The sequence below is a fragment of the Pelobates fuscus genome, chromosome 8, assembly GCF_036172605.1.
Source record: "Pelobates fuscus isolate aPelFus1 chromosome 8, aPelFus1.pri, whole genome shotgun sequence".
NCBI lineage: Eukaryota > Metazoa > Chordata > Amphibia > Anura > Pelobatidae > Pelobates > Pelobates fuscus.
Window position 1 is genome coordinate 47056010 of NC_086324.1, and position 15759 is coordinate 47071768.

The following is a 15759-nucleotide window of genomic DNA, read 5'->3' on the forward strand; positions in this document are numbered from 1 at the left end:
CCAAACACACATAGTGAGGAGTACCCTAACCATCATGTAATACTACCTGCATCTGTGTTGCAGCTAAATGGTAAAGGTTACTTTATATAGAGGATGACCAAGGGGACTTTGGAACAAAGAGATTAATTATTGAGAAGCTAAGAGCAGCCTAAATTATTTTATGTTTGCGGAATTATCTATTAGCTCCTCCTTAACATCATAACATACCCGTGGGGATGTACTACCAGGAGGTAAAATGGATAACAACATACCCCAGACCTTAAAAAAACAGACTTGTTTTCCAAACAAGGGGTCCCAATGTCCAGGACAAAACTATATGTCCCACAACTAGTCTGGTTTACCATACAACTGGACACCACTTTATTGCAGTCCAGTCTCCCTGACAAAGATCTGGGGGATTCTGGTAGACTTGGACAGGCTGTTTGGTCACAGCTCCTCTTCACGCAAGGACCTTCTGCCCCTCCTTGGTTCACAAAAATTTGTCATGTGCATAATGCCTTAAGGTCACGTCATTATTTTAACTTAGGCTACTTTACCTCTTGTCAGGTCAATAGTAAATTTTCACTCAATCCGCAAGCCTGGCTGATCTAACCAAGTGACACGAATTTCACTTATTTATAATAGGACCATAGTTATTCCCCTGTTGACAACCATTCACCAGTCATTTGGATGGATGTTGTAGCCACACTGGCTTTACAACTACATTTGATGATGTGTGGTTTAGAGACATGTGATCTCATCATGCATACACAGTAGCAGCTGCTAATACTCAGGGAAACTTATGGCAAGGCCAAGCAGTCAATGCCCCTCAGACATGGCAGCTTGAGATATCAATAACAACGGTTCTCATTTTAATAATCACAAGGATGGTTAGACGATTCACCTCTCTGACAGCTAACCATCAGTTTTCTCTGGTTTGTGTTCACTCTGGCTGTTGTAACTCAGCAGTTGATGCTCTGTCATGTTCTCATTTTCTGGACTTCTTTATACTAGACCCGACTGGCAGGAAACACAATAAAACCCCAGCTCTCAAAGTCCTCATTGACTAGCGCGTTTACTGGTCAGAGCTGGTTGCTGACACAAGCTGCCCTATCCTCAAACACACTAAGAACATATAATAGAGCTCTGACTATATTCAACAGATTCCAGATTACCGAATCTTATTCCATGAAGACTAGGGCAGAGGTGGATCCAGAGCCTGATCTCGGGATGGGGCACTTGTAGATTATTTAAAGAAATAATCCATGCACAATAACCACTACATCTCTGTGTAGTAGTTGTGGTGCCAGTAGTGCCGGGACCCCCTCCCAGAGTAAGTAGTCAAACCGTTTGAGAACAGTTTGACAACTTACCTGGGGTCTGCTGGGATATGGGGCTGTAGTAGGGCATAGGAGCAGTGGTGTGTGAGTGGTGCAATGTGTGAGGGGTGCAGTGTGTGTGAAAGGTTCAGTGTGTGTTTGTGGGGTGTGTAATGAGTGAACGTGTAGGGTGTGTGGTGCAATGTGTGTATGGGGGGGCAGTGTGTGCATGGGGGCTGTGTATGTGTGTGTGGGGCAATGTGTGTATGGGGGGCTGTGTGTGTGTGTGGGGCAGTATGTGTATGGGTGGGCAGCGTATGTGTGTATGGGAGGGGGTGTAAATGAGTATGGTGTGTGTGGGGGCAGTATGAGTATGGGAGGGCAGTGTGTGTATGGGGGCAGTGAATGTGTGCGTGGGGCAGTGTGTGTATGGGGGGGCAATGTGTGTGTGTGTGTGTGTGGGTCAGTGTATGTATGGGTGGCAATGTGTGAATGTGTGGTGAGGAGGGTAGGGAGGCTTTTTCATAAAATTAATAAAATTAATAAAATAAATACATTTCTCGATCCCTGGTGGTCGCAGTGGTGAGAGTAAACTCTAGCCCGTAGCTCCAGGGCTAGAATTCATTCTCGTGAGATCCGGAGCATTGCCGTGGTAACCGCAGCAATGCTCTGTGCGCGCGAGAGAAGGACCTGAAGGAGCTGCAGGCTGAGTTCCAGGGTCCTCTCTCTCTCCCCTGACGGCTGCCCGCACGGTGCCTGTGGACGAGGTTGGGAGGTCTCTGATATCCCCTCCGGCCCGTGAAGGCAGATTGCAGGGCTGGTGCTTGGACTGTGCCAGCCCTGCATTAGCCGGCAGGGGAGAGCCTGGGGGGGGGGAAATTTCCCCGTGGTAACCCCTCCCCACCCAGGATATGCCAGTGGACTAGGGTGGCATTCTTTTCCTTAATCTAAACTATCACATAATACTATAAACCTTACCTGACAGGCATTTGACATCATTTACTTCCTACCTTCCTAATCACAACCATTGTGCCTACTTACCCTAGTAAACATTCTCAAGGCCTTATAACAACAAGACCATCCTTGACACCCAAACGACAACTCCTTGACAGGAATAATTGAGGACGCTTTCAGTTATTAGACAGTACTCGTTTTAAACTCACACTACTACTGCAATTAAGGCAGCCATATACATGTCTTTTACGGTTCCTCACGCCATAGGAATTTACATAGCAACGTTATCAGATTCACCAAGTTGTCAAGCTGTGAACTTGACAAAAATCAGTCTTCATTAAGTACTCCTATTAAAAAAAAAACCAAAAACTAAATACCAGCCAAACGGGCCCTTTAATAGAATCTCCCTTTTTTTATCCCATAAAATATGGGACCCAGTATAACTGCTGCAAAATAACAGGTTACCTGGCGAATATACCCTACTGTTCATGTACGATATACCACCCAGCTCAATTTATTTAACATTAGGACGCTGTTCATGAGACTCGCTTTGACCCTTCTATATTTACAGCACATTCTTCCAGTATAAGTGCAGCTTTGGCTGCTTTTAAAATGGAACATATAATTATAGAATAGGATGCTGGAAGTCCTCAGGGAAAGAGATACATAACGCAACCCGAGAAGAGTTAAGAAAGCATTCAAGAGTTTGGTTTGTATGCTGTATACTTAATGGTGTGCAATTTGGTATTTTTTTTTGCACTCTTTATTTACAGGCCTACCCAAATGTCAATTTCAGCATACCACAACCGACTTTCCATAATTATGGCTTTTGTCCCTGACCACAAATGTAAAGGCTGTGGCCTTTAAACTTAAACCTAGTAAACCCTCTTACCTGGGCCATTGTCGCTCGATTCACCCCACCCACCGCTCCCACCCTTTCTCATATAACTACCTTGGCAGGCCCTCTTTATTTACAGGCCCACCCGAATGTCGATTTCAGCACACCACAACCAACTTTAAGGTATTATGGCTTTTGTCCATGACCACAAATGTAAAGTCTGTGGCCTTTAAAACTTTAAACCTAGTAAACCCCCTTACCTGGGCCATTGTCGCTCGATTCACCCCACAGACCGCTCCCACCCTTTCTCATGTAACTACCTTGGTGGGCCCTCTTTATTTACAGGCCCACCCGAATGTTGGTTTCGGCAAACCACAACCAACTTTCCATTATTACGGCTTTTAACCCCGACCACATATGTATAATTATTACATTACATAAGTGATTGAATGAGGTATCGTCAGGTTTTAAAGGTACATTGTAGGAACCATAATCACTTTATCTCATTGAAGTGATTATGGTGCCCGGAGAGTTACACTCTGCCTGAGCCACACCAGCAATGATAGGCTGGAAGCGTCCAGCAAATGCAGAAACATTAGCCTGAGCAGTAGCTCTCAGTCAGTATGAAACCATTCGAAAATTGTTTAACAATAAACAGAGGAACGGTGCCAGAGGACTCAAGGCACCATAAACACTTCAATGAGATAAAGGGGTTAAGGGGTTATGGTGCCTAGAGTGTCCTTTACATATTGATCTGTAAGCCACTTACCTGCATCTTTTCTGCATACATTTCAACTTGCAGTATCTGGTTCTTAATCAGTTTCAAATTCCGACCTTTGTCAGCTTTCTTTGAGTAATTGAATTTCAAGTTGTTGAATTTTTTCTTCACATCTTTAAACGATTCGTTTAGCTAAAACGATACAGACATTTATATTAATTCAAGGTAATGTGACTGTTGAACTTTATTCTGTCTCTTTGTCTACAACCAACAAACATATTAACAAACACCTTATATACTGCATTTACCACCAATAAAAAGAAAGAAAAAAGGAAAAGGAAATTCAACGCAGAGTTTTTATTATTATACGGATGCATGGGGAGAATGGGTAAGTAGTTAAAAACACTTAGGATTTTATATGAAAAAAAAAAAAGTAGCAACTTGCTTAACAAAAGCTTGCTTAATGCGTTTGCTAACACAGTGCAATGTGAAAATAAGACAAAGGAAAGCGAGTCTTTCCTTAACACTTCTATCAGTTTTCCAATTGATGTCAAATATGGGATGGCAGCTGCAGCCTTATTGCAACGTGACACTTTTTTCCTGACATCGCGAGATCAGGTTTCACATTCTCCCCCTGCCCAGTGTAGATAGCTGTCAACGTAAGCAATCTCTCGGATATAAATCGGAATCTAATCTGAGAGTTTGCAGGCCTTTCAAAACTGCTTTATGAGTTTGTTTCTGTCTGCAAACAATGGGCTTGTTTCTATGCTTGCCTCAATCATTTACTGACAAGTGAATAATTGCCAAAATGATTGTCGATAACATTCGCAATTACAGGCTGTTTTCGTTCTACACTTTACTATAAAAAAAACAAACAAACTGGCAATTTTAGGCTGCCATACATTTTATTGTCTTTCATAGAGATTAATGTAAAAAACAGATAAAATTCGTACCTTTTTATTTTATAGAGATTAATAGGAGACAGTGATCGCTAGGTAACACCTAATTTCCAAGTTACACTGTAAAAATGATCACCTGTCACTAAACTAAAAATTACACCTACCTCATTTACGACTAAAGAGAAAAATACAAGTTAACAAATGTTAACTATCAATACATTTTAGATAAAAATATAATATATATTTTAGCATTTATTCATCACAATGCTGTCACCCAAATCCACTGCCAATGTGTTGATTGAGGGGATTTTCAAAGTCTCAAACTCACCTGGAGTACAAAAGAAGGGTTTCTGTGATGTAATTGTTCAACTGTCCCAAATGGGTGACAAGTCCACCATCGTGAAGATGGCTCTTAGTTCACCCTCCAATACCTTGAGGGTATATACTTAACTTTTAATACCAACCTCTCCCGGGCTTCCTTACACTGGAGCAGTTCACAAAGTAATGTTACCAAGCTACTCCGTGACAAAATGATCACCTACTGGTGGGTGAATCCTAGATCCTTAAATGGACACTCCAGACCCCTAAAGCACTTTAACTTGCTGAAATGTTTTATGTGTGAAGAGTGTGCCCTCTTTTTGTCATTTTGCAAAAAGTGTAGATTTCAATAGAAATTGACACTTTTATACATTAACCTGGTTACACCCCCTTGACTGTCAGGCAAAGAACAGGTTATGTTACCTCCTGGCTTGATTAGCTCAGTGGAGCTAAACTCAAGAGACAGCAATGGCCCAGAGCACCTGCATTTCAAAGACTTCTCATTGAGCTTCATTGGGAAGTCTGTGATTGGACAGCCACAGAAAGTATGGGCGGGGTTAGAAGGGGAGGGCTTGGAAAGACTGCAAACAAGAGAACTGCAGTTTTTGAAAGCTGCTTTTAGATATACTCCAGTGAAAATGGCATAATTAAATGCATGCAGGTTTTCATTTGGGGGAATAGCTACATATAACAGTGATTTTTATTTATTTTGTGTTTGGGCAGTAGAGTGTCCATTTTATAGTGGAACACTATGGCGTGGTGCTGAAGATGTCTGTGCAGTGGAAGCATCTTCATTCCTCACGGAGCTGGGACTATCATTGCCTACTACAACTACTAAAGGTAAATCACCAGATGATCTGGGATGTTAATGGGGGCGCTATGACTTTACCTGATAGGACAATTACTAGAGGCATCTTTATGTAGCCTTTCATTTAACAGTCCAATTTGCTTTATTTACAATCTGAATATCTCTTTTTGCCTGAACTTTTAACATCTGTTATGGTAGACTTTGAGATGCACTGTTCTGAATCCTTTTACCAATTACTAAAGGCTCCAGATCATTATTATGATTATTATAACAAAATCACAAGGATATGAGAACTCTGAGAACCGAAAAAACTTAGAGGAACTCAGTAGCTTGCCTTTCGATAAATCTCCGCTCAGTCTCACAATAGTTTGCTCACTTGTGCCATTACAGAGAAATCATATTCTGAAACATAACAGACTGATTCCACCCGTAAAAGCAGTCAAGAACCGGAATGTCAGCAGGTGCTCTCTGTATGAGAGGTACAGCAACCCCAGACGATCGTTTCGGCCTTTTTGGGCCTGTCTGGGGACTTTGAATATTTTCGCAAAGAGGGGTCTGGTGGCCATGGTGGGGCAGGCAAAGGTAAGTTCTACACATCTGAACTTGTCCCTTGCTGGTGCAAACATTCTTCTGGATTGTCCTATTGTGCTACTGCACCAGAAGCTGAAATAACTGCTATTCTCTCGTACATGTGCAAGAGCAGTGGTGTAATCTGGTTTTGTGCTGCCCTAGGAATGACAAAACTCGGCACTCAAGAACTCACTGATGCATGCACTGACATACACTCACAGATACACAGTCACTGTCACACACACTGTTTAACAAACACACACTTTCACTGAAACATACACATTCACAGACATACACACTCACTCATTGTCAGACACACACACACACAGGGACACACTCACTGACAAACATACATATACAACACTCACTGACAGACACATTTGCACTCAGTGTCAGGCACACACATTAACTGACAGACACACACTGACAGACATACACATTCACTGACAGACACACACTCTCAGTGACAGACACGCATACACACACTGTCAGACACAGATACACACACTGACACATGCTGAAACACACATACATACACTGACAGGCACACATACACACACTGACACACACTCTCAGTGACAGATGCACACACTGTCAAACACACATACAAACTCACTGACTAACACAAATACACTGTCAGTGACAGACACACACTCACTAACACACACACACTCTCACTAACAGACACACTAACTCTCACTAACAGACACACACTAACACTCACTAACACACACACTAACATTCACTAACAGACACACACTAACAGGCATGAACACACACACTTTTACTAACACACACACTAAAATTCACTAACAGACACACTAACACTCACTAACAGACACACACACACACACACTAATACACTCACTAACAGACACACACACACAATTTAAAATGAAAAAAATAAATCAAGTTCAATCCACCCAGCCTCCCTACCTTTGGGAGTGCTGGAGTGGATTCTTCCCTGTGGTCTAGTGGGGCTGGCTGCAGATCGGCGGACAGGCAGGCGGTTGGTCGGGCTGGCAGGCACAGTGGAGGTGGGCGGCGAGGGTGCCCTGATCCTTCTGCTCAGCTTTCTTGCGCGCCTCTCAGTGATGCCGGGACTGGAAGTGACGTCATATTCCAGCTACGGCATCACTGCAGGGCGCTTGGGGGAGCAGAGCAGGGCAAAGATCTCCCTCACTGACCGCCTCAATTATCAGTGCATGCCAGCCTCGGGGGGTGGGGGGGGGGCTATGAGGTGGCCAGCCGGCCAGCTCTTGGGCCCCCAGGACAAGAGGCTGGCAAATGCCTTGCCAGCCTCGTGGTAGATACAACGCTGTGCAAGAATATACCAGAGAGGTCTCTGGAGCATCCCTCGAGACTTAGATAGAGTCAATTTCTCTGCAGTGTCAAGTAGTGTCAGTCAGAGGAAAAATACTGAGACAAAGTAGTCCCTACTTGCATTGAATAGTTCATCCGTAGAAGTGGTATAGTTCACAAATGCCTAGGACAGCTACACTTTATTCTGAGCAGTGAACATAATAAAAAATAATGTATGTACTTTTAGAAAGGAAATGGCTAGACTAGACAGGCCATCACCATGTTTTAAAGGGAAAAATTTATCATTCATTATTATTATATAACAACCCAGAATAGTATATAGTTGGAAAAATATATTAATGTTAAAAATGTCCCCCAAGATGTTCTGCAGTGGCCATGAGTTTGAAGACGCGTGCTTCTCTTGCAAACCAGTGCCTTGTTTTTATTGGCTCGAATCTTGACATTCTCAAAACTCGTGAACAAATGCTGCTCAGTCACCCTGGCCAGTCAAACCGTGCGGTGGGTGATGGGGCATTCCTAGAGTGTCATGAAAGTGTCTGTATTCTGACCTGCTGGTGACAGCTGCTGTGAACTGTACTCCTGAGATGAAGGGTAAAGACATCATTTGATCTACTGGATAATTTCCCAAGTTATGCAAGTTTAGAACTACACCGTGTTTCCTTTCTATTCTATGATCACAAATAACATACCTTATTTATGTAGTATTTGTATGAAACAGGGATCAAATTTGCTCACTGCTTACCTCTCTAGTTCTCAATCCCTAACAATATTAAAAGCTCAGCAAAAAATAAATAAAAACTTTTAAAAAAAATACAAAATACAAAGCAATTCAATAATATAAAAATTAACCTAGTGAAGATTTGTATTCATATGCAAGGAATATGTAAGGAAAACCAACTTAATGGAGCGAAAAGAGATGCACCCAACCTTGAAAGTAGATGGGATATTTCATGAGTGAGCAGGACAGATCGCTATGAGTACAAGAATTTATATTGGGTAGCTGGGCAAACGTATACGACACTGCTTCCAGTTGGCACTTTTACGAACAGTCTAATTTCATAAGTATAGCTCGCTGCATGCATGCTAGGGCAAAAAGCTGAAATCGCTGAACTATGGCTTACATGTGAATAAGACCTAGTAGGATTTACACAGTGAATCCATGAATGCAGGAGGGGTGGTCAAAAAGTAGCAAAAAAACGCTGCACAGAAGCTAAATATATTGGAAATTACATGGGCTGATTTGTCATTTATCATTAAGATTGAAAAGTATCACATTTTTTAAATGACTTATTAATTGTACTCCTGACAAATTCCACAGTGTATGCACAATGGATAGGCTGGGTAAAGCAGATAATAAAACTTATTATAACACACAGATGCAAACCAGCACTACTTTTGAAAGCCCTGTCTGCAAGCTTACAATCTACAATTAAAGGCATAAGCTATATGTAGGGTGTGTGCGTGCGGCAAAAGAGATAGGTTAGCTTGAGTGTGGACATTATGGTGCTTAGAATGGAAACAGGATGAATGAGATAAAATTCCTCATTCACAGAAAATTGACGCCACTCCAAACGATCAGATTATGCTGAGAAGCTGGATCGTGTTTTTTCTTTTAACATTTCAATCAATATATAAATAAAAAAAATAACAGGATTATTTCCTCGGTACTGGACTCTTCCCAATTATTGATAATACTTCACAATATTTACACAGTAGTTTACACATGTGGATAATCCCAGACAATCCACAGGGAAAAAAATACAGTGGTACCTCGGTTTACAAACGCCTCGGTTAACATAATTTTGGCTTACAAATGAATATCTATTGAAAATAATGCCTTGGTTTACAATTTTTTTCGCAATACAATCGTTTACTTTTGATCGACTAAATCACCAGTAGATTTTAGTCAACACGCTAAGATCTAATGAGTTTAGTTAAAGCCTCTGTCTCTTTTGCCCCTTCCCCAGTCCCACTGTGTCTCTTTGTGTGTCCCCAGCCCCTCTCTGTGTTTTTCCCAAGCCCTGATCTCTCTCTGTTGCCCCTTCCCCAGCCCCTCTGTGCAGCATTAATTTTGGCGGCAAATTTCAATTTAGGTTTAGTCAAAATCTAAAGCTTTTTTCGTTATAGTCGTAATTTAATCATCTGAATTGTTTTAGTCGACTACATCTCACCACTCTGTACTGTGCTAGGTCTAAACAACAAACATTAATATTTCTAAAATGTGTGCTTCTTTTTTCAACAGACCTCTTTCACATCGTGTAGAGCTTCTCCAAAGTTAGGATTTGTTAATGCTTTCTCCTCCTGTTTGTTCTGTTTGAAATCCTGATCTCGTCTCTCATTTTCCAGCAAATTAAGCTGTTGTTGAAAATCCTTTATGGGGATAGTGATGTATTTCTAACGGGAGAAAGGTTATATACTTAGATAGCGATGAAATTTCCAAACTTGAATACTTAACTGTAACCTAACCTGCACATTACATCTAACATTTATCATTCCATATTGCTGTAAGAGCAACACTAATTTGCAGTGTTTTAAACTTTGATCCAAAAATCGTGCTTCAAATGATGTCCAAAAATTTTAATTTAGCTAAAATCTTGCTAGTTATTTTGCTTTTATTTTGTTAACATTCTCAGTTTTTTTTCTTTTAATTATGCATTTACATTCATGCTTTTGATAGAATGACCAAATACCTGTACATGTGACCGTTTTAAGCGAGCTATGTCATTTCCTGAATTGGTAAAATTGGTCATTGCAGAAGCTGCACAGCCTGGGAATTTGCAGAAAATGTAGAATTCATTTTCAATATTTTCTTTATTCGTGTTTCACATTTTGAATGCATTAATTATATAAAAGAATGGGACAACACCAGTCTTGATTTGAGCAATAAATACCCCAGAAAAATCCCAGTATTTATTTGCCAGTAACTAAGTTTACTCACAGAGCACTGAGCAGTGGAAATGATCTCTGTCCCCAGGTTACGTATCAGATTATATAGGCTTGTAATGTGTGTTTGCTGCTCAATTGTTTTATGGAGCTGGACGTCATCGTTGACTTCAGGAGGTTTCGGGGGTTCTTGTGTTGATCTGACAAGAATTTCCAACTGGAGTATTAAAACATAAAATATTAATATTAACAGAAAATATTTGAAATAGGGTAAACAATAAACAATTGGGTGGTTGTTTTTCATGTCTCTCTTATTTCTAGTTTTTTTTTCACCTCTACCCAAGCAATATTAGTTAGTAGACATGTGACACTGCACAGGATTTTATGTGTCCTGATATGCATACATGTAAATGTTTGGTTAGTCTTGATATTTACATCTATGGATCTCCCCTGAACCTTCATATGTGCACCTACTGATCTTCCATGTGCTCTGATATGTACACATTGGGTCATTTGTTACACTGGGTATGTACACGTGTATAGGTCTTACAGGGTCTTGATGTGTACACGTGTGTATCTTTGATAAAATCTGATGTAAGCATGGATATGTCAGTAAAACTGAGGTTCATACTTACAAATCACTAACTTTAAGGTAAATGAATCCTTAGGATAGTTTACATCAGCTACGAGAGAACCTGAGGAAAATGACTCAAGAGTTCGGAATAGAAGGTAATCTGCTTGAACCAAAATTCTAATGTGTTTCCTTATGTTCAGTATCTGAGAAAACTTAAAATTGTTTGGATTGAACTCAAATGTATCCACATTTTTAAAAGGAATTTTGAGATTGTTCACTCTGATTTAACCTTTAAAAGATTAAAGGGTTATTATCTAAAATTAATTCAAAGTTGATTTCAAATTTAAGGTCAAAATATCTGAATGAGAAATATTCTCCAAGTCAGTTATTATCCTACTTCAGCGATTTTGGTCCAATATATAAAATTCACTATGAATCCCAGCTATTCTCACTAAACTAAAGATTTGTGAAAAACAGAACAACAAAAAAACTACATTCGAGGCTTTACTAGAACTAACTTAGGTTTCTAAAATGTAGAAAGTATTATTTATAAAATTGGCAATGGACCTGTGAATTTTAAATGATAGTTCAAATTGTAAAAAAATGACTAATTTTGGCCTAATATTTTTAATTGCCGAGTCATTTTCCAACAGTTCCCTTGAGGAAGTCCTAAAAACCCGCACTGTCTGCTTGTCTTGTAGAAGCTGTCTGTTAAGATGGATCCTTTTAAATTCCAATAAAATTTGATGTTTTTATACTGTAAAAAAAGAATAATTGTAAATGGTGTTCTTACTTCTGTCTTAAATTTATAAAATGTCCCAATCTTAATTAAAAGAGCTTCGTATTCCATAATGCTTCCATTCACTCTTTGGTAATGTTGAGCAAGATCATTTATTTTCCCACTTGCATCCATGACAGTCGTTTGTTCCCGGTTAAGAAGTTCAGACATCTTTGCAGCATGTTCAGTTTCAGTATTGAGTTTCTAAATTAATCAAATGATGACACACTGATTATTACACTGTCTATTAAAAGTCTTTTAAGTCCGTATAGTAAAAGTCAAACCAAAGCGATATGCGTAGTAAAGTAAAAAGATGTACGAAAAGCATACGAAGCAGAACACAATACAATCAGAGGTAGATCAGAAATAGGGAGTCATCGTCACTATTTTCAGAGGCATATAAAGTGCAAATAATAAAAATGACAAAACCAACTAATACAAACCAACATAGAGGGGATAGGTGAACTACAGTACACTAAATAAGGAACTTCAAAATTGATGCTACCTTTGTGGAGGTGATTTATAATTTAAAAGATACAAAATATATGAAAAAGGAGTGCAAAACTAAACAATTTTTATTAATGATAATTTGTTAGATGGAAAGAGGTGAAGGGGGTGATATACTTTCCTGATGCTCTAACGCTTTGGCTCCTCCACCAGTTAGTAAAGCTCCATGTTCAGTTTATATCAGATAAAACTGGATAGGCTCCACGTAACTGTTACAATATAGAATTTTCCATAGATCTTCTTGTGGGCACAATGATATGCTTTAGACTTTTATTGTACATGGGGATTTCCTATAAATCTACTTGAGTGTATGCAAAAGTTGTAAGCTGACTGATGCTCTGTCTTTTTATCTCAGCATCTCCATGAAAATTTCAGCAAAATTAAAAACCGTCTGCTTATAAGGACATTTCAAGCACATGCCGAGCACCAACACAACTTAAAGGAACACAAGCGTCACCCAGACCACTTCATCTCAATAAAAATGGCAATGTATTATACTGAATTACCTGAAATGTATCTTTAATACTATTCAGTTTTTCTTGTGCAATTAGGATATTTTGGAGATTATCCCCAAGGCACAGTAAGGAGAAAGGTTGTAGATCATTCTCTAATTCTTGTAGCTTGTTAGATGCCTACAAAAAGAATAGTCATATATCAGATTATTTTCTTTACAGAGATAACTGTCATAATATATGTCAGATGACTTAAAGGTAGGCAGACAGTGTAATAGAGCAGCAGGAAATGCTAGCAGAATGATTGGTTGCATAGGGAGAGGTATTAGCAGTAGAAAGATGGAAGTGCTCATGCCATTGTACAGAACACTGGTGAGACCTCACTTGGAGTATTGTATGCTGTACTGGAGACCGTATCTCCAGAAGGATATTGATACTTTGGAGAGAGTTCATAGAAGAGCTACTAAACTGATTCATGGATTGCAGGATAAAACTTACAAGGAAAGGTTAAAGGATCTTAACATGCATAGCTTGGAGAAAAGACGAGAAAGGGGGGAATATGATAGAAAAAAGTAAATACATAAAGGGAATCAACACAGTAAAAAAGGAGAGAAGTCCATGAAGAAGTCCAGCACCTTATCGGACGAAACGCGTTGGATTCATACCTTGTGTACTTTGATTTTATTTGCATTTATTGTTTATTTGGATTTGGCTGCCTCTATACTACTACCCCTGGATTTCCATTGTGGATGTTTGACAACATCAGCCAGGAGTTCCATGTTTATATGGAGACATGCTTTTTTTAATTCTTCTATGTGTAAGTGCAACCAATAAATGTGATTTTGTAATTTTATAACAAACTTCACTATATTCGATTTCCTTTATTTCCATATATCTTACTGGAAGACATACAAGCTCATATTCATCACACTACCCCTGAGAGGGTAAAAAGCCTGATTTCACGTTCGTTTGTGAGTGTATCTAATATTTCACTTACTATTATCTTATCCCATACTATTTTACGCTATGTTAGTTGTCTGATTTTTTCCATACAGACCATATCCATGGATATTCCACCTGAATTCAGGTTGTCTTATTCTATACATATTTAACGTATTCTGGGTGTTTTCCACTTTTTTTGTTTGGTTGTATATTTCTATAGGTGGTTGTGAAGTACACCTGTGATTACTTCCAGCTATATGTTTTATAGATCTTTAGTGTATATACTTTGTTTCTGTTTGCAGAATACTGGTGAGACCTCACTTGGAGTATTGTACGCTGTACTGGAGATCGTATCTCATATCTCCAGAAGGATATTGATACTTTGGAGAGAGTTCATAGAAGAGCTACTAAACTGATTCATGAATTGCAGGATAAAACTTACAAAGAAAGGTTTAAGGATCTTAACATGCATAGCTTGGAGAAAAGACGAGAAAGGGGGGATATGATAGAAAAATGTAAATACACAAAGGGAATCAACACAGTAAAAAAGGAGAGAAAAGAAGAAAAACTACCACAACAAGAGGACATAGTCTTAAATTAGAGGGGAAAATGTTTAAAAATAATATCACGGGGATGTGGCTTGGACACCAGAGTGAACCGCCGCATGAAAGCCAAACTCCGCTCAGAATTGGCCTAATCAATAGGAAACCCGGTGATTTAAGAGACATTTCAATGAAAAGATTGAAGGCACAAGCATGTAATACCCCTTCCACAGCCATTACCTCCTCCAAGACCTCCTTGAGGTGATTCTACACCGAGAAATTGGAGCCGGACCTGCGATACAAAATGGCGGTGGCCAGAGAAATCTCCCACCAGTAGTGTACCAGCGAGCCCGGCACCATCAGACAGCTCGATGAAAGGTGCTGATTAGAGAACACTCCTCACACAGTTACTCTCCAAGACCGACCTTGAGGTGATGTTTTCCAAAATGGAGAAAAGTTTTGGAGAAAAACTACAAACACTCCGCGAAGAGGTAGGTCACATCGGCACCAGGGTGCAAACACTTGAGGATGAAGGGGAAATAGAAGACTTGGATGATAGGGAAAGGTGCAACAACCTTTAGAGTGAGAGGCCTTTCTGAGGCACCTGACGAAGAACAGGAGAATATAATAAAAATTATCACAACCCTTTTCAACCGGGTCCTAGACAGGCCACAAGACACCATTATCAAATTTGACTGGGCACACAGAGTGGTCAGACCGAGAGCCCTTCTACATGAAAAGCCAAGGGGCATTATTTGTCGCCTCCACTATTTTCCCCTTAAGGAGGAAATCCTACAAAAGGCCAGACAGCTAAGAGAAATCACATATGGCGACCACAAGGTAAGGATCTTTCAACACCTTGCACAATCCACACTAATTGCACAGAGAGCACTTTGGCCAATAACCAGGGCCTTGACAGAGCGCAACATGCGGTTCCATTGGAATTATTCCTTTGCACTGGTGGTGGTCCGTCAGGGAAAGACACACTCAATCACTTCTATCACAGATGTCCCAGCGTTTCAACAAGCACTGGGCCTACCAACGGACACTGTGGAAGACTGGACTGACCTTGCTACGGAACGAGACAAGCAACTGCCCCAGAGAGCGAAATGACAGCGCATCTCTAAGAAAAGACGATGACAGACCCCTTTGGGATGGAATTATCTGCAACCCCAAAAAGCATGGGGACCTGACCACCATAAGGAACTCATTATATCCTTTAACTCTGTTAGCCGCTGCAATGCCACCAAGGTGCCAAGTTCAATCACCTGATTATGTTTATGTTTGAAGCAATGTTTATTATTACTTTATTTCTATAGTTCTGCGTGGTCGAGGCCCGTATACCAAAGGGCAGA

The 15759-nt window shown here is 40.1% G+C and overlaps 1 protein-coding gene across 4 annotated transcripts in view; it reads right to left on the minus strand.

Annotated features, from left to right (window-relative positions):
- CCDC141 (coiled-coil domain containing 141) overlaps positions 1 to 15759 on the minus strand; it is a 136826-nt gene that overhangs the window by 18956 nt on the left and 102111 nt on the right. For all 4 annotated transcript variants that reach the window (XM_063429789.1, XM_063429786.1, XM_063429785.1 and 1 more), the window contains exons 14-18: positions 12975 to 13100; positions 11977 to 12165; positions 10665 to 10826; positions 9971 to 10120; positions 3860 to 4000 (exon numbers count right to left, since the gene is read on the minus strand). In XM_063429789.1, the coding sequence (XP_063285859.1) occupies positions 3860 to 4000; positions 9971 to 10120; positions 10665 to 10826; positions 11977 to 12165; positions 12975 to 13100 (768 nt within the window). The remainder of the gene's footprint in view (positions 1 to 3859; positions 4001 to 9970; positions 10121 to 10664; positions 10827 to 11976; positions 12166 to 12974; positions 13101 to 15759) is intronic.